Source organism: Copidosoma floridanum, unplaced genomic scaffold (genome assembly GCF_036245765.1).
Source record: "Copidosoma floridanum isolate Cflo_tuat_1 unplaced genomic scaffold, Cflo_Japanese_pri ptg000014l, whole genome shotgun sequence".
Lineage (NCBI taxonomy): Eukaryota > Metazoa > Arthropoda > Insecta > Hymenoptera > Encyrtidae > Copidosoma > Copidosoma floridanum.
In genome coordinates this window covers 5,491,151-5,509,528 of record NW_028321891.1, presented here as the reverse complement: position 1 = coordinate 5,509,528, position 18,378 = coordinate 5,491,151, and the positions used below count along the sequence as shown (strand labels likewise).

Genomic DNA, 18,378 nt, shown 5'->3' with positions numbered 1-18,378 from the left:
TACATGTGTTGAGGAAGAAATGTTGCCAAATAGGAAATAGAGGAATAGAGAAAGATGGGTTGACTGATTTATAAAAATATTTATCTATGCAAAGGGCCAATTTTACAAAACAAATTCGAATTTTAAATTATAAAAAAATAATAAAAAAAATAAAGTAAAAACATAAAGATACATTAGTATTACAAACGTAATTTAAATGATAATAATGAGATCTACAAATAATTTAATGATTCAGCGCTTTACGGGACTAGATGACTCAGTAGAACCCACAAGCCTCCCGATCATCCAAACTCACAATACACACAACGCACGCAAAGTTAAAAAAAAAAAATGTCCCGTAGTATTCTTTAATAAAACTTTAATCTCGAGCAAGTAAAGATTTGTACTGAGGATTAGAGATGAAAGCGTTGTAGATATTAAAATATAGAATGATAGATTGTCCCAAAGCACTATTGCAGATATAGTAAATGAGCTTTGAAATCGTCAGTCAAGGCCGTTGGCCTGTTAAAAGAGGGACAAAAAGAAAGAGGGAAAGATGATATTAGGAAGGGAAAGAAATATTTTAATTGAGCGGCATCAGTACTTCTGTTTCTGGATTGATCATGTTTAATGAAGATGTAATTTTTTCAGACTGGTAAGTAAAGTTCACATGAATGTATGAAAACAGTTACGTTAAAAATTTGGATTAATTGTATTAACGCTACTGCATAGCATATTGGGGCTATACTTCATCGTACTTTTTACTACTGTCAATATAGCACTACTGAGAAAATTAATTTTTTGTTGTAAACACCTGAAAAAAGATGCTAAAAAAAGAGGTGCGTTTTTTGAAACTTATTTTTTCATCGAAATTTAAAAAAAATGTGTCACATCTTTTCTAAATCACTTTTTTCACTAACATATTGAGGTGTAAATGCCAGTGACTGCCTCCAAACGAATAAATAAAGGATCAAAAACCCATAGCTCATCAATAGAATTTCTGTAACAAGCAATATCGAAGTGGATACATTGGTTTACGGCACAGTGTGGAGAGTAGGGAATCACTCTCTAATGCTTATTAAATTGTTTCGTAGAAACAGTTTCATAAAGAAGGAATGTATGTACATTGCCATTTATACTCAGTATGCTTAGAGAAGCAGAGAGTGTAACTAGCAACTAATAGAGTAGTAGTAAAAATTAGATATATTGCATAAAACGAATTGCCGTAGTAAATAACGAATATTCATTATTCAACAATAGTGCAAACTAAAAAAGACTTTAATTTTTTTTTGTGCAAATACATGTCACATGTATAAAATATGTCACGAATTACGATATTTTTAATAGTATTTACCGTAATCAACATTACCAACGCTATGAACTTTCGTTCTGGCGAAAAAAAAGTACCTTCAGCTGTTAATCTAAAATATACTGAAGTGGATCCAGTTCCGGAAAAGTTGAACAAAAGGCAGCAGTTAATCGAGAAATTTCGAAAAGTAAGATAATAATTTTTTCGTAAGGTTATTCATTTTTTGGCCTGAACGTCTATTATTTTACTAAGAATTTAAAAACAATTATTGTATTATATATTTATGAAGAAAATAGGTATTAAGAGAGGAACAGTTAAAGTTTGTCATGGACCTCCACAGGACTACACATTTTTTTTTTACGAGGAAGCTGTAGGCACAGAGTCTTGTGGACCAATGGGTCTTCCCTATGGCTCTGAAGTTATGCGAACCTTCCTTGAAATAGGTATGCTAGTATAAAATAAGAATAAAAATTTGAGCTTATCATTCAACATAACTATAATTAATGTATTGCTATTTTTTGCAGATGTCAGGGATCCATTTTCAAAGTTGTACAACTTCCACCTATATGGTATAAAGGAGAATGAAAGTGTACGGAGGGCCGAGATACACGTGCAAGTTCAGGTAGTGAGGCACACATCAATTTCTTATCCCACTTGTTATGTAAGTATTAATATAAATAAAATAAAACACTGCAATAGCCATACACTATTCATCAATTATACGAGAAATTGTCCCTAGATACAAGTTTACCAGGTATTACCGAACATGAGCTTAGATAATCCCAAACTTCACCGCCTTATCATGTCTCGTAGATCCAATGCTGATAGTTTTCTTCGGGAAGTAAGTTTCAAAGTCCTTTGAATACATTTGAGAAAATAAATTAAAAAGTTACTACATTTTTACTTGTTCCTTTTGTAAAATATACATCCTTTTCGAAGCCATTAGTAGTGACACCACTTGCACGATCGTGGGTATCCGGGGAATCACCAAATCTCGGAGTTCTTATTGTCACATCATGCAATCCCGGATGTGAGTTACTCACTCGACACCGTAATGATAATGAACCAGAAGATCAGGCAATGTTTGTTCTATTCAACAATTACAACACTGATGCATCTAACAATCAGTATAATGACAATCGAAAGAAAAGGCACATAGTAGAACAACATGAAGGGCTTGGGCATGTTGAAGTTGATGAGACAACATATGCCAATAGAAAAAAGTGTGGTGAGTTTTTTCTTTACAATAAATAAAATTGATGGGCGAATACTAGCCTGGGAACTACTAGTTAGAAATGTATTAAGAAATATACATGAGGAAATCCACAAAAAATATTCCATTTTTGTCCCCCATTTTATTTATTTATTTAAGTAACGGGCCAAATGGCCCAATTACAAAGGCTTACAATTTATTGTGTAAGTAATGACTTTCATAAAAATTTTTTTTTTAGTCACATCTTCGAGATGGGGCTCATTCCACTCGTAAGTTCATGTACTATGAAGAAAAAAGTTTAAACACCCTCATATGTCACCCTCAATCAACCCCCCGTTTAATATTTTTTCCTTATAGTACATGACATAACGAGTAAAATAAGCCCTATCTCAAAGGCGTGCCTGAAAAAAAATTTTTGTATTCTAATGTGGACAAAAATGTGACATTTTTTTGGATTTCTTCATATTTATAAGTTATGAACAATACTTATTTCTTAATTAAATAATACTAAACATTCATTTCTACTTATCGAGAGATAAGTGTATTTTTCTTTTTTAAACACAAAGAATGATCATAGTTCTATAGTGATTGGAGAAAATTTATATCAGTACAAAAAATGTGTCCGCAATGATAATTAGACAAAGCATCGGCATTTCTCGAAAATTTTCGATACCAAGTCTTATAATAAGGGTCATTATGTTCACGTTTCCACGTACATAAAAATTTAATTGTGCACTTTTTTAAAACGATTGCTTCTATCCTGTTCATTTGATTTATTTTTAGGTATGATGATACATAATTTTTTACGGTAGTTTTTAATACTAGATGAAAATACACCTGATTATTTGATTTTTTTTTTAACAAATTTATTCAAAAAACATGGGAGGTAGCAGAGTTTGTCTTTGTGCTTACGACAAGGATAAAGCTTCCCTATGAATAATAGTTCCTTGAATGTAGATAAATCTCTAAAAATAAAATTTATCATGGTTCGCATTCTGTGTAGGCTGGAAAAAACACTTTTTCATTTCTCCTGTAAAATTTCATTGTAGAATTTTCACCAAAAAGGAGGCAAATTACATCAGAAGAAGTTTATAAAATTCTTAAGGAACGCAATAAACCAAAACCGAGTGGTGATAAGAAGGATGAGCTTGAGATTGAAAGAACATCCTCTACGGAATCCACTGGGTCTAGATCAAAGCGGGAAATTTTAAATTCGTGGAAGAATGGCAGTTACGAACGCTACAATGCAAGCATCCACCCATGCAACAGGCATGATATGCACATTGATTTTGAAGAGTTGGGCATACAACTTATTGGACCTAAAAGTTACAACGCTTATCAATGCTTAGGCCACTGTAAAAATCAGGAATTCACAGATACATTATACTTTAAAATGCAGGTAAGTTTTACTTTTGTATCGAAACTTAAGTATTTTATTTAAAAGCTTTAGGTTTATCTTACACATTCTTGTAGATGTATTTCTCTTTACTATTTTAATTAAATTTTATAGTAAAACTAAACTGATGATAGGAATGAAAATTTAAATTAATATATAGTAACGGGCACTCTTATGATCCTTTCATTTAAAACTGATCAGTAAGAATTACTGTTACCCTCTTTAGGAGAATATACTTATTAGTATCAACACTCGTTGACACTGTTAGTATACCGACTCTGTATTATCATCACCTTTAACATCAGCACTACACATTAATAATGTTTTATCAGCTTACGTAATGAAGCCTTATTTTTTATGCTTTAATAAGTTAATGACCATCCGCTTTTTTCTGTTTTAGGAAATTATTTACAGGAGACAAGAAGTCGAAACAAGAGATCGATGCTGTGCTCCAAAAAAGATGGCACGTATTATAGCTGCTTATTGTGATAGAAAAGGTCAAGCTGTCCTCCGATACTTGCCAAACATGGTAGTCACAAGTTGTAGTTGTCGAAATAACGATAATGAATAATGATGAAGCCTGTTTTATTTTTTGAAATAAGATTTTTTTAATAATAATAATGACAACTTCGTTTGTTGAAACAAGTAAACGAAAATGTTATCAAATGCATGTTTGTTTACTAGTAGTAATAGTTAAGTAGTATTATTATTTTGAGGAAGAGGTTTTTTGTACTCAATTAATATTTCTTTTGTAATATGAATTTTCAGATGTCAATAGATCTGATTAAATAATTCTAGACCATTATCAATTTTATTTGTGTTTATGACTCCTATACGAACTATAAGCGAAACAGCGTATTGCTGTCATCTTTCGTATATTTTCAAGATGTTGATGTCAAAAACCTATAATTTATTAATTTCTGCGGTAATTTGTTTTGATGTGATCTATGTATTTTAAAATATTAATTATTTACAAAACTGCTGCGTAATCATAATTTTTTATGTCAAAAATCATGAAAAATGACTATTTGTTAAGTTCATTGCACAGCTCTTGTTTACACAATACATGTCTCAAGCACAAAATGTTGCGAAAGAGGAAACGGAGAGAAAGTTTCTCTAGAAAAGGGAGCTCATCAAGCCTTCCAAAATGATGTGGTTTGTTTATCTTGAACGAAACTTTGCGCACTTATTTCCAGAGTTGACGACAAACCTTGGAAACTTCCCCTCATTAGGAATCCAAGATCTGTATCAAACGTTTGCTCCTTACCTCAATTTTCAGTTTCAAATTAAATATAATATTTATCAAGAGACTATACTGCCAATGTTTGCTTTGGTATAATTCAATTTACATGTTTGATGAGATTCTGCTTGCTGAGATCATTTCAGAAGACCCAATTACTTTTTGCAGCGCTATAATTTGATTGACTCTTCTCATGCGATAAATAAATCTCTCTGAAAAGTAAAAATCTCGTGAATTTAATGAATGCGAAATTTCTTTAGACTTTTTAAACATTTTGGATGAATTTCCAATGGAAAAAAATTTCAGAAAATCCGAAATTTATTAGATCTAGGTCATTGAAAATTCACAAGGTTCCAGCGGATATTGAAAATTCGATTGGCTGCAAAAACTCGGTACCCCGTACGTGTGAGCGCACTCAAGTGACAATAATAGTCAATCTATAATTCAATCAAGGTGGTTGTAAGGCCGTGTAAATATCAGCACGTCATTTTTGTGTGCTATACATCTTAAAATGATCCACGCCTATACGAACGACCCGAACATGTAGTCAATAGAGAGAATCCCTACGACCATTTGGGCTAATGACCTCCGATGGACGAACTGCGAAATCATTCGCCTCCACCTCCTCCCTTCCACCTATCGTAGCCCTCTTTTGTGCGATCGCAGTTTCAAGTGCATTTGCTGGTTTCGGTATTGTTCGCGTGAGCTCGAAAAAACCATCATTACGAGAAACGAGGACGCTATTGTTGTGGACTTTACTAGTCTTCATTTATACTAGTAAAAACATTTTTTTTCAACATGAGTGCTCAATCTTTGGTGTTGTGATAATGCATTAATTGAAAATGTTGTATTCTTTCGTCATGAGTATACTTTGTAAGTGCAATTGAGGTACCACATGCATCAGTGCGTTATATTTCCGTTGTTTGAATTGTGTAACCAAACCAAACCTAGACAATGGTTGTCTGAGAAAGATAAATAAATCATTTTACTTTCTGTTTGTTATACTTGACGGTAGAGTTATCCAATCAAAAAGCAAAGTGACATCTGAAAAAGCAGGTAAATATTTTACGTAATGCTTTAGTTCCACTATCAATAAGAGTATAAAAATAATGAAAAATCCATTTCCGTCCATTTAATATGATTAATACTGTGAAGTTAAGATTTTTGCTCTAGTCAATAATTCTGTCAATTTTATTGAGGAAGTAAAAATAAATATTAACCATCTCACTCTTCATCTGCCAAATTAGTTGGCAAAATTGACATGATTGGCATAACGTTGAATAAAGAAAAACCTTAGGATCATTTGATTTTTCTCATCTGGACACTTATTTATAAATCAAATGGAAATATAATCTAAAATTGATATTTTTTTATCCTAGATCAAATACGCAGCACTAATGCAAAGCTCGGATTAGCCCCAAATGTTGGGAGTTGTCGTTCTCGTCCCATCTATAATAACCGTTCAATAATGAAACCATAGTATCAGTTTCGTCATAGCAGCTCAGAGGAGCTTGGCTTCTGTTATTATTAACTTATCATATTCCACCAACACGACCTGCCCAAAGTTAAACCAACATCTACACACCCCTCGCTCCCTCCTGCAACATAATCTCTCGTTTATCAGTCAATTAGCCTCTCGCGACTACATTCGCGAAACGCTCGTAAGAAAATGAAATTTAGCTCGTGATTTGTTCCGGTGTACGCGCGGGTAGAACTTAATTCTCGGCTGGCAATAATCGCCTTAGCCCACCCTCAAATTAATTTTCTCGAGTTATCCATCCCTCCTCTCTCTCTGCCCGTGCTTTTACCCGGGCGGTGCTGATGAAGCGATGGAGCAGCCGTTCAATTGAATTCGTCGGGATCGCTACGACACCGTCGCTTCCACGGTATGGATTTTATTCACAGCTGGCGCGTCGAAGTGAACGTAAGGCGCGATTCCCGACCCTCCAGCTTGATTGCCCCGAGTTTTGTATCCGATAAAGTTCAGTTGCGACGGATACAGCCATTGCTCCATGCGCGTTTCGTTGAATGAGTCGCTCCAAGTGTGTTTTGTACAGTTGTTAAAGTAGCGTGTTTGAGGAAAAGTAAAATAATGAAAAAAAAAATCTAGTGGTGATGGCAACAAGTATTAGAAAAAAAAAAACGAAATTTTTCCATTCCGTGGATTACCAGCTATTGATTTCTATTTGAAAAGTAAGGGCCCATCAGAGTTCAGTTTGAAAACAAGTGGATTAGCTGCAAAGTATAAATACAAGCGTTTAATTAGCATGACGTGTACAATATTATACCATTCGAGTTGTACAAGCCCACAAATTAATAATATTATAGTACGTTGTTGAATCATAGCCTGTATAAAATGCTCGTGATTAGGTTTCCACTCAATAGAGCAACACGAGGATGTATCAATGCGGTTGATTGTACCACTTGAACAAAAGCGAATCAAGTTTCCAATACATCGGCAAAAAAAAAAGAAAAAAAATCACAAACGCGCAATGGCTCACGTATGTCGAAACGGCGAGCGAAAACCCGGCAATTAAATCAGCAGCAGCAGCGGCATTGCCGAGCACATCCAACACCGCCGGGCACGAGGTAATCCATAATGCATTAGCGTAAGACAGTGCGCAACGAAACTGGAAATATATATATACGCGCTCCGCGGCTTCGGCAGGGAGAGACGACGCGGGACGAGAGGAGCCGCAAGATAAATGTGTTTTTCAATTCTACCGCTGATCCCCCGCGCTCGTGCGAATGCATAATCGGACGGATGCGCGGCCGCGTACGTTTTTCGTACACCACCAGCCGAGGCAGCGAAAAAGGAAAAGTGGCACGCGCTGTGCAACGGTAAAAACTGATTTTTTGCAACTGCATGGATAGGGAGGGGGATGACCGCCACGAGGAGATTAAAACGCGATTTAATTCGGCCGCGTTTTCCTCGCTCTTGCTTTATCGTTTTTCTTTTCGGCTCACCGTGTGGAAGGTACATGCGAAGTCGAAAATGCCTGCGCCTCCCTGGAAATTATCCTTTGTGACCCCGCCGGGCGTAAGGGTAATATGCGCGTGGAGGGGCCGTGAATATTATTCGCGGTTTCGCGGAATACGCCAGATTACAAGGTTTTTTTTTGTTTTTGCGTGTAATGCGAACTCGAATGAAATTTTAGTATAGGGCCCCTCGTGCAAACGGAGCTCGGCCGTACGTGGAATTTAGATGGGTTTGCCTTGTCCGCGAGTTGGTGAGAGGGACAGTGGAAAAATATAATTACGCTTTGAGCCCACTCGTTCGAGCAGACGCGAGATTACAATTAACATCCAGTGTAGATTTTGGAAGGATTATGTTGGTAACCATCGCTTGTATAGTTTGGTCAGTTCCGTTTCCTATTCTTTAGTGCAGAAAGCAAAAAAACTCATAAATATGGGTACCCGATCGCCAAACAGGTATACTGTCCTATAGTCCCAAATCATTTTCCCAGATCGCTGGGCCGCGAAAATTGAAACCAACGAAGCGAGGCGTGGTTCCTCCTCCCTTTGGCTTCTCTCCTCTAATCAGGCGAATTACCCGCTCTGAAAACCGAGAAAACCCGCATCGGCCCCTTTCTCCCTTCCTTCAAATGTATATATCCGAGGCAGTCTTCGACTGGTGCTTCCCTTTTCTTCAAATGGAAGCTCGTAAACCCGCGCGACACCGGCAACAGCTACTCGGTATATATATGCTTCGAAAACGAATTCGAGACTCTCTCTCTGTATCGCTTTGGCCTCCGTAGATCTCGGAGCCTCCCTTTATACTCCCCATACTTCGTTATACCCCTTTCGTGTTTCACGAGTTTTTCCTTTATATCTATCCTCGTTCAAGCTCCTCTTTCTCTATTCGTATGAGTGTGTGTGCCCGATACACTTACCCCCAGGCAGTGACTACGCGCGAATAAGATACAAAGCGAACGCGTGAATCTGCCTATATGGCTTGTACAAAGGAAGGGTATTAATGAAATCAACGGCAAAGGTGGAAAAACGTGCTGATAAAGCAACAAAGATATTACAAGTGATTTTTTTTTGTTTTGCATCGATGAACCCATTCCGTATTTTCCAATTTATAATGGGTTGCATCCCCGATGCCTGTGTACATTTTCATTGTCCTTTGATCGTACTGGAGTCGAAAAAATACGTTTCTGAGCATTTGGTGATTTAAAAGAACCTTATATTATCATGATGACGTAGAAAGACCTTATCTCAACCTATAGGTCATAATTAGTATTATTTTAAGGAAAAAATGAAACGAGAAAAAGAAAGAAGATTGTTTAATAGTATCAAGGGTTAGATGGTTAAAAGAGCACTCACCGGCGTTATTACTGGCGTAACTTAGATCCTTACCTGAAACAGACAAACAAAATCATGAGAACTTCCGGTAGGCCATACACATAGGCAAATGTATATAAGTTAATGTTGTCGTTAAAACACGAGATTGCGTGAAGGACAGGACAGTGGGTCACTAGGGCTAAACGCGCCTATTACGGAGGGAGAGGCGCGGAGGCAGCGTGACTTCTTGGGTTGCATCGATTTCGGATACAGCGATGAGGGAGCCAAGATGGGACCCGAGTGAGATGGGGAGCCCCTGCAGCTCTACCTCAGTCCCAGTACGGGTGTATCAATTACGGCTCGTTCGTGTTTCGCGAGCGTTAAGCCCATCCAGCGACGTACCCCCGGCCTTTGCCTCGAGTAACCATCTGGCCTCTCCGGCTATACACACGTAGGTATTGAGAGATGAAAACGCACGCGAGACCCCACCACTCCCGTCTCCTCGAAGGCTTAGTTTGCGTGGTTACAGCGCCAGTCTCAATTACATTAGGCGAACCGCTGGAGGGGGCCAATATGCCAATAGCACGATGATTATCGTGACTGACGTACACGAACGTCCATCTCTCTTACTCCCTCACCCGACCCCTCCTTTCTTGGCTCTCTCGTTATCTCTACTTGCTTGTTTTGACTTACAAGGTGGCTTAGAGATACATAAGATGTAAACTGTATGTGTATGGGTTTGTGGAGTCTCGGGTTACCACGGAAAGTTTGCAAACTTACTTTTTCATGAAAATCGGTGTTTTCTTTTCAGAATTGAATAGATAAGAAACGTTCATTCGTAATTATTTTCATGTATTTTATTGATAATATAAGTGAAGACCATTGAATTACAAACGTGTGTGATATAAAAATTAAATTCAAATACGTCTAATGAAGAAAACATTTTTCACATTTTTATTCTATATGCTTAGCATTTTCAAATAAGTATAGTAAGAAGTGTGGATATTCCAAGAAAATTTTTTTAATTTCCTCGGTTTTTAAAATTTCTAAATTTTCATAAACATATTGTTTGGTAATTTCTTTCAATTTTTCAAGTTTATATTGGTCGACACTGACAAGTTTCAATATTTCGATTATATTTTCTTTTCTTATGCTTGCAATGAAATATTTTTCGCATACGTCTTGTAAGTCGCCCATCTGCAAATAATGAGCCAATTTATACAATTGATATGGTTGCCTTTGGATGTTGTTGTATTCATTGGTATATATATAAGAGATTAAATCTTTAACAGTGCCAACATCGTAGTTATTAAGTTTGACTTCACCTGTTTTTTTTTCAAGCATGTCCGATTCAATAATTTTTTCGAAAACAACACTTTTAGCAGCAAGCAAAGCTTTATGTACATCAAAATGATTATTCTCAACAGTAATTTTAAAATCACAAAATTTTTTGTTTTCAAATAAACATATCCAACCTCTTATGAAAGAGCTTGAGTCATAATTCGAATTGTAATAAAGTGTCATATTTATATTTTCGTCCCACGCTACAAATCCCACATTAGCTTTAAATACTTTGTCTTGAATGCTCATGGTGGTAAAGATGCCCTTCATTTTTACAAAAAACTTTAAGTCCCGGACTTCATACCATTCATAGTATTCATTAAAATTCAATTGTGTTTGAATATTATAAGTTTTTCCATGTACACATTGATAGTTAATCGACACATAACATAGTTTATTGCCCAAAGACATTTTTTCCGACAATTTATTGAACATACGGAACGTCAAATCAATAGATGAGTAATATTTTTCTATGAAACGGTAATCTAAAATGGATATCTGTTGTTCTGACCTGGAATATATTTTCATATTACAAACTAATAAAAACTATCAATGATTGATAAATTCAATAATCTTACATTTTAAGGATAGCAAGCCTTGTTGTTGTTATCGAAATATCAACTATTTTCTGGAGTTAATTATTGCGTTCTGCCAGCGATCGGTACAAACAACTGTTTCTCTTGAAATAATAATGCAAATATTTTAAATGAACTGTGAGTCACAGCCTGTGACTATCACTCACATTATCGTTGTGCAGCTTGTGTTTCCGAACTTCTCCAATAGATCGGATGCCAGAGTTGAATATATACACGACTAGGACTGCGTGGTAATGCGATCTACATTACAAACAGAGATAAAACTTGTTAAAATCTTTGGCGAAATTGAAGCTATGTGGTTTTTACTTCATATTATATACTTCACTGATTAATGGTTATACTCCAGTTTTAAAAACAATACATTTAAAAAGAAAACTAATAGAAAACTTTAATTATGCTTTCATAAAAAATTAAGTTATAAATTATAAATTGTTAGAGCAAAAAATTGTTTTCTAACATTATGTACATAGTATTGATCGCAAAATAATTTACATAGTATTGATCGCAAAATAATTTATATAGTATGAAAGTAAATCACTGCCTGCGATACTTACATATGTAAAATATTTTTCCGCCTTCTAACCTCAAAATAGCACCTTCGCCGCTTGATTTTGGGTTCTCAGGCGGAAAAATAGTGTACGAAACTCGTTCGAAAAGGCTTCTTTACGAACCTCGTTGCGGCCCTCGCCTTCGGCTCGTACCGTAAACCTCTCGGTTCGTAAATTGAAGCCTTTGCAAACTCGTACGCAATATAATAGTATCATAAGTACATCACATAACAACTGATTCTGTAAATTTTCTGCCATACTTTTACTCTAGGTATAGTATTAATCATTAAAAAGTAACTAAATATACTTAATACCTTATACAATCACTACGAAAGCGACAAGCGTTGGTACTGGGTAACGTTGCTGGACATCAAACAATAGAAAACAGCAGTAGACCAGCAGTAGACACTGAAACACTCTCGATGCGTGGCAGTAAGATACTAAATAAATACGCCACGTGAAGGAACGTACTTACCTACTTCACCTCAAAGTTCTTAGTTTTGCTCTTTCTCTCCTTTATGTTTAGTTCAGATTGGGAAGCCGGTATAGTTATGATGTACTGATTTTGTTTGTTTTGTTTTCGTGTCTCGCATCGATTGTTGTTCGACACTTCTAGGGATCACAGTATTCAATGTCAGCAGTGCTTAGATCATGACTTGAGCTCTTTATTGAGCCCTAAAATTTTATCATTGCATGTGAAATAAAATTTAGAAATATTTCCAAGTCGTCACTTTTGGACGTGACAGCTGTCAATGAATGTTCGTTTAATGTCAATCTAGAGTTTTGAGTCGTTGTTACTTAATCATTTCTTAACCGTATAACTAATCGTTTTCATCAGAGTAGGAATAACTTTATACCAAGTGTAGGTGGAGTATCGTAAGATCCTAATGATTTCACAATAAAAAATACCTCGACACTTTATCGTATTTCAAGAGCTTGACTGAAAAATTTCGAGCACCATGCAATCTACTACTACAGAAACGGGTGTAAACAAAAAAAAATAAGTGTCATAAATTGTGGTATATTCTAAACGTTGATTCCTTCATAAGTTTTTCTGCGAAAATCATTTCACTGTTTATTTTAACCATTACCTAGTCGATTTCACTAATTTATTTAGAGTATAGATTTTGATGTGAATTTCCAGCTTAATAAAACGCTACTGCTATTGTTCTCTCGAGGCTCAATAACGTTAATTATCGTACAGCAGAGAAATAAAAATAAAAAAAGGATGATTTCGGCTACGGCTAATGAAAAAGTGTAGAACGTAAAACAAAGGAAGGGGGGATGTTTTCGTAATTTTCACGGTGGTGGGTATGTGCATGAGGGTAAACAAGAATATATTTTTAATTTGGGTCGCTCTGTTTTGTGCACCGTAATTGCCGCTCCTGCGTAGGTGGAGAGATATATAGTAATAAGGACTTTTTGTTACTACGAAAGCCAAAAGCACAACTATTTACGATTTTTTTTTTTTTTTTTTTTTCGTTTTTCCCTTTACGTAAAGTACGTGATTGTAATACTTAGTGATATCATAAAAAAAGCTTTTGGATTCAGTTATGTAATCTTGTACGGGCAGCGAGACGAGTTTCATAATACAAAAAAATCTCATCAGTAAACAGTTAACAAATGGCACCTGCAGAGAGGACTATTTTTTTGAAAACAAGAAAACCAACAAAAAAAACTTTATATTTATGTTAAGGTAAAAATTGTCAATTATTCAGCCACCCCGAGCCCTACCAAGCAAAGAGGCGCTTGATTGCGTTTTCTCTTGTGTACACGTACTACATTGTCGCTGCTGAAAAATTAACAGTGACACTGCGCAACAATTACAAAAGAGTAACCGCAGCGTTTGTTTTTACATTTTTTTTCTGTACGCAGTGGTGACTGTAATTAAAAATAAGCAGGTTAAATAGAGTTTGGCTGTAACATCAGTTTTCAACGAAATTCTCCTATGCAGCAAACAAATAACAATGTCGTACCGAAATGTTGATACAAAAAAGCTGTATGAAAACTTTTTCAATAAATACGATTTTCCATAAAAGTTCGAGCATGTCAAATTATTTCTTAGTTAAACACGTTGTGAAACAATTTTTTTGGCCCAATTCGCGTTTGCGTACCGGTCCCGTCACAACATATAGTGAATATCGAGAGGCCTCGCGAATATTTACCAGGAAAGTACGTGCAGGTACTCGCAGCGAGACGCAAATACCGATAATAACCAGAATAGATAAGTGTAGCAAAGAGTCCATCGTACACGCTGTTAATGCCACGGCACGTGTTTACACACATCCGTGCATACTGTACTTGTACTTGTACATATATACGGCTGGTAAGCTCAACTCCATGTAAATACGGATAAAGAGAGAGAAAGATCCACACAGTGAGTCTGTCGCGGATACGTATTGGATATCGTGTGGATACACATTAGCCGTGCAGTCAAATATATCAGGGGGTAACTCGTCTCGGGCAGACTTGAGCAAATAGGCAGACTACCTTCCAGTGCCGGTGGCATGGTATACACCGCGACTCCTTGTACCGCGGCACGCGATGAGGAAAAGCCGCGCGTGTGCAGGTGATGCCCACACACGTATGGTATGGCTTGGCTACATATGTTATATACATACTTATGAATCCAAAGGCGCGCCGGTGGGGAGGCAAGATAAGGAAAATAAGAAGGAGGAGGAAGAAGAAGAAGAAGAGAGAGAGGGAGAGAGCAAATACTGAGCGCACGTGACGCAAACATATTACCGGAGCAGACTTATCCTCCTCCTCCTTCTACTCGTAAAATGCAAAGATTCCGCGCGGCGCTCGGTAGTGAAAAGCTCGAGGCTTGCCTTTTGTACACCTTATTGGGAAAATTTTCAAAGGGACGCGTATAAATCGAAGATGGGCTCCGGCTTCGTGGTTATACGTTGTAAGGGGTGGTGCTGGTCTGGTTACAAGCCCGATTAGACTGCACGAGATTGCAATCTTTGCTGTGTTTTTTTTTTTATTTGTGTACCGCGTGCTTTGGTGGGAGCGTCATGTACTGTGAATATTGGTGTGATGGAAAAAACCTTTTTCCCATTACTGAGATCAAACGATGTGGTTTCCTGGATCTGCTTGAGAGTCATGTAGAGAGTCAGAGCACAAATTTTATTATAAACACTCATTGTCTGATGGAAGGCTGGCACAACTGGTGATGATGATTCTTTTTTATGTTTTTTGAGCCAAATCTTGGCATCGTGCAAAAATAACGGAAGAGCTTTCAACGTCACGAGGAAAAAAAAAAAAGGGTGAAGGAAGGAAAGAGAAGAGCTACGCGGAGGAAGAGGCTCATTTCATTTTTTAACTGTCTCTCGAGCTCGCCTAGCCATCCCTCCGACGTCGACAAAAATCCCGCGAAGGGCCGTAGATTTGTACGCTTCTGCGAGGCTGAAGGTGTTATCTCGTACATATGTGCGTGGGCCCGAGAGAAAGGAGCTAGGGTTTTCCCGTCGAGGAGATGGACAGGCCGATTTATTGCTCACGCGTATGCGTATCCTCCCCATCCTCGGAACCTCAAATCCCTTTCGTCTTCGAGAAATAGAGAGGAAAAACGTATTCAAGACTTTTCTTTCCCCAGCAAGAAACACCGTCCAAGTACATGCTTCCGAGAGAACTCACTCTTTCTTCCAACGTTACCTTTCATCCCATTCTTGCTTGTTGTGCGCTTTGTGTTGCTCCCGGGAAAAGATGCAAAGTCATTTGGACGATCGTAAATGATGTTTGCGAGTTTTAGAATTTTTTTTTTTTTTTTTTCCTCCGAGTAAAGTTTTGAAAGCGATTTCAACTTGCCGCATAAAAATGCAACGCAACGAGTTTGAGTTCTCTCTGCAACAAAACACATTTGCCGTTACGCCGTTTGTGAGGCTATGCGTTTTTTATTTTTATTTCCTGATGTATATTAGATACACTTGGTGCAATCAAAGTATAAAGCAAATGTATTAATTGCAGGATTATATACATTATTTTCCCCAACTCCCCACGCACGAGCGATTCAAAAGCGTCTCAGCGGGAGGAAGAGGGGCTGGTGTATCTTTTAATGTAACAGCCAAGCTTTATTCCGGAACCACAAAGATCAAAGACTCCTGGGGCTGAAAGTTCCCGGTACATAGTGTTGCGCGAGCTTTTCTTGTCAAGGAGGCTTTCACCCTTTGAGTCGATTCAAAGAACATCGCGCGCGCGCGTAACACACCGACCTGGAGAAAGAAATTCGGCAGTGCAGGTGTGCATTTATTTTATTAGCTGGATTTGCAGAGGCTCTTTCGAGCCTTTGATGCGAATTTTCCGGCTGGCGAGAACAAGTATAGCTACTTTTGTAAATGAAATTGGTTTGGTTTGCTCATCGGAAGGCATCTTCGAGCAGTTTGAGAGAAATAATTAGAGAAGCGGTAGCTCGTGATGGAAAAAACACGGAAAAGCACCCTCGACAGCTATTTATCGGTATTCAATGTCCGATGGCACGGCGGAGCGGAAAGAAATCAAAGTTTTTCATCGGTTGCTCCGAGTCAACTATTTCGATGGAATTTAAGCAGGAGTTGCTTTTACGTTAAAAAAAAAGGGGGGAAAAACACGCGGAAATTGATTTACGAGAGTGAATACGAAGCTATACGAGCTTGCACATTCAAACTCCAGTAGATGGACAAAAGGGTAGGAAGATAGGACCGTCGATGTACAATGTTTAGACTGCAGGTACGGGCCTTTGCTCTTTGTCAATGAAAGAGGCTGCGATACCAGCTGAGTTGTTTGGCTTTTTTCGTGCGCTCTGGAATTTGTTTTATTGTCATAGGAAACTTGGAATTAATCGAAATCGATGAGGACCAAAAGCATTTACAAATATTTGTTTGCTTTGTTGGCAACGAGAGTTCCAAGCTTATCTCTCAGAAATTAAGATGTTTATGAAAAGAAAAGAAAAATTTCGTAAGAGCAGAAATGCACAATTGATTTGCTCACACATGGTAAAAAAAATGTTAACCTTTAAGTGACGAACCAATTGTTTTTATTTTTTTCTTCTCGTATCAAATTTTCTATCTATTAATTTTACGATATATTGTTACGTAAAGTGTCAGGTATCGAACGACTATACTCACACATTGTTCTACCGACAGAATTACTGAAGCCGTACAATGGCATACGGTAAATTAATGATATTTATTTATGTCAGTATATTCAAGCAAATATATCATTGTCATACTCATTTGTTTTTTTAGAATAACTTTTGATTTATGAAGTCAAATAAAATATTATTAATCCTTCAAAACAGTCGTTATTCAACGTTACAATCACTGCCCTTTTGTTTGTCAGTATCAAAAGCTAGTAATTGCAAGTACTCAACTCCGCCTTTATATATAAATAAGAGTAAGCTCAGTGTTTTTCATAAAAATGCCCCACAGCGGCAGCATCAACAACAGCCCAAAGAGAAATTCCAAGCAAAGGAGCCGTGCTTTCATACAAAATTGAAAAAGCCCCCACACAACAGAGAGTCACTTCTAGCGGAGCACATATAGAGGAAAATAATAATAAAAAAAAAAAAGACGCAAAATGAAGCTTGGCGTGAAAACGTCTCTCAATAAAAATAAAGCCGCACACTTTCGGCAGCGCGGGAAAAAAAATCACGGCGGCGCGGTGCAAAACCCTTATTGCCTCCTGGCGCTGGCTCTCTTCTCGCGTCACCCCCCCCCCTCACCCGCCATGGCAACAATGTACGAGTCCTCGTTTCGTCCCGACTTGGCGAAAATTCCTCTTATTGCGTCTCCATCCTCTACACTTTCCACCCCTCCCCCTCTCTCTCGTTCTTTTTCCAGCTCGAGGTTTGCGTCACGTCTTTCGATCGAAAAGAAGGGGCTCGAGCGCTGGGGGGAAAAGGATAAGTCGAGATGTGTAGGCTAGAGACAAAGTTATGGAGCCGTGATTGCAATACTCAACGTCGTTTCCAGTCGTGCCGTTTTTTCCCCACCCCTATCTCCCTCTATCTCTTGTAGCCTTCGTTTAGCCGGCTGTGTATTTGTCTTTCGTGTTTAGGTCGTCTCCAACACCATGACTACTCCGGTGAGAAAACGACCGAAAAAAATGGCCAAATTGAACGCGAGGGACCGTCGTAAGTGGGTGAGACAGGCATCAGTGCTCGAGGTGCTGTAGCTGAACAACGGGACGAGTTCAAGGTAACGCTAAAGAGAGATAATAAGAGTTTCTGCAGGGCAAAGGGGAGTTTGAAGGAGTGAGATGAGCAAAACATGACAGGTCCATCCGTCTACAGTTCCAGAAGCCGAGGAACACCAAATTGCATTGGCATCGCACCTTGGACTCCGATATTCTCGCTCACGTTCTCCTGACCGATTGAGCCCACAAAGCAGTAGACCTTCTCTCTACTTTTGGTTTATTTTGTTTTTGTTTGTCCAACTGTTTTTTTACCATTTCTACCTTTCTTAGGGTTTACCCCCTCGCGTGAGTT

The 18,378-nt window shown here is 37.7% G+C and overlaps 2 protein-coding genes and 1 long non-coding RNA gene across 5 annotated transcripts in view; 1 reads left to right on the top strand and 2 right to left on the bottom strand.

Moving 5' to 3' along the window:
* The window catches only part of LOC106641087 (agrin), a 199,034-nt gene that overhangs the window by 147,675 nt on the left and 32,981 nt on the right, over nt 1-18,378 (bottom strand). For all 3 annotated transcript variants that reach the window (XM_089591901.1, XM_089591902.1, XM_089591903.1), the window contains one exon: nt 9,467-9,499. In XM_089591901.1, coding sequence (XP_089448027.1) covers nt 9,467-9,499 — 33 coding nt within the window. The remainder of the gene's footprint in view (nt 1-9,466; nt 9,500-18,378) is intronic.
* LOC149374756 (uncharacterized) lies at nt 1,421-4,689 on the top strand. The gene is made up of 7 exons (XM_089592083.1): nt 1,421-1,475; nt 1,578-1,731; nt 1,813-1,949; nt 2,028-2,129; nt 2,228-2,516; nt 3,551-3,900; nt 4,666-4,689. Exons 2-7 carry the CDS (start codon nt 1,683-1,685, stop codon nt 4,687-4,689), a joined length of 951 nt encoding a protein of 316 aa, XP_089448209.1. The 5' UTR covers nt 1,421-1,475; nt 1,578-1,682.
* Nucleotides 10,260-12,332, bottom strand: LOC149374755 (uncharacterized). Its single transcript, XR_016293035.1, has 3 exons — nt 12,224-12,332; nt 11,344-11,601; nt 10,260-11,276 (listed from the first exon to the last, which is right to left on the bottom strand). It is a non-coding gene; the product is annotated as an uncharacterized LOC149374755 (long non-coding RNA).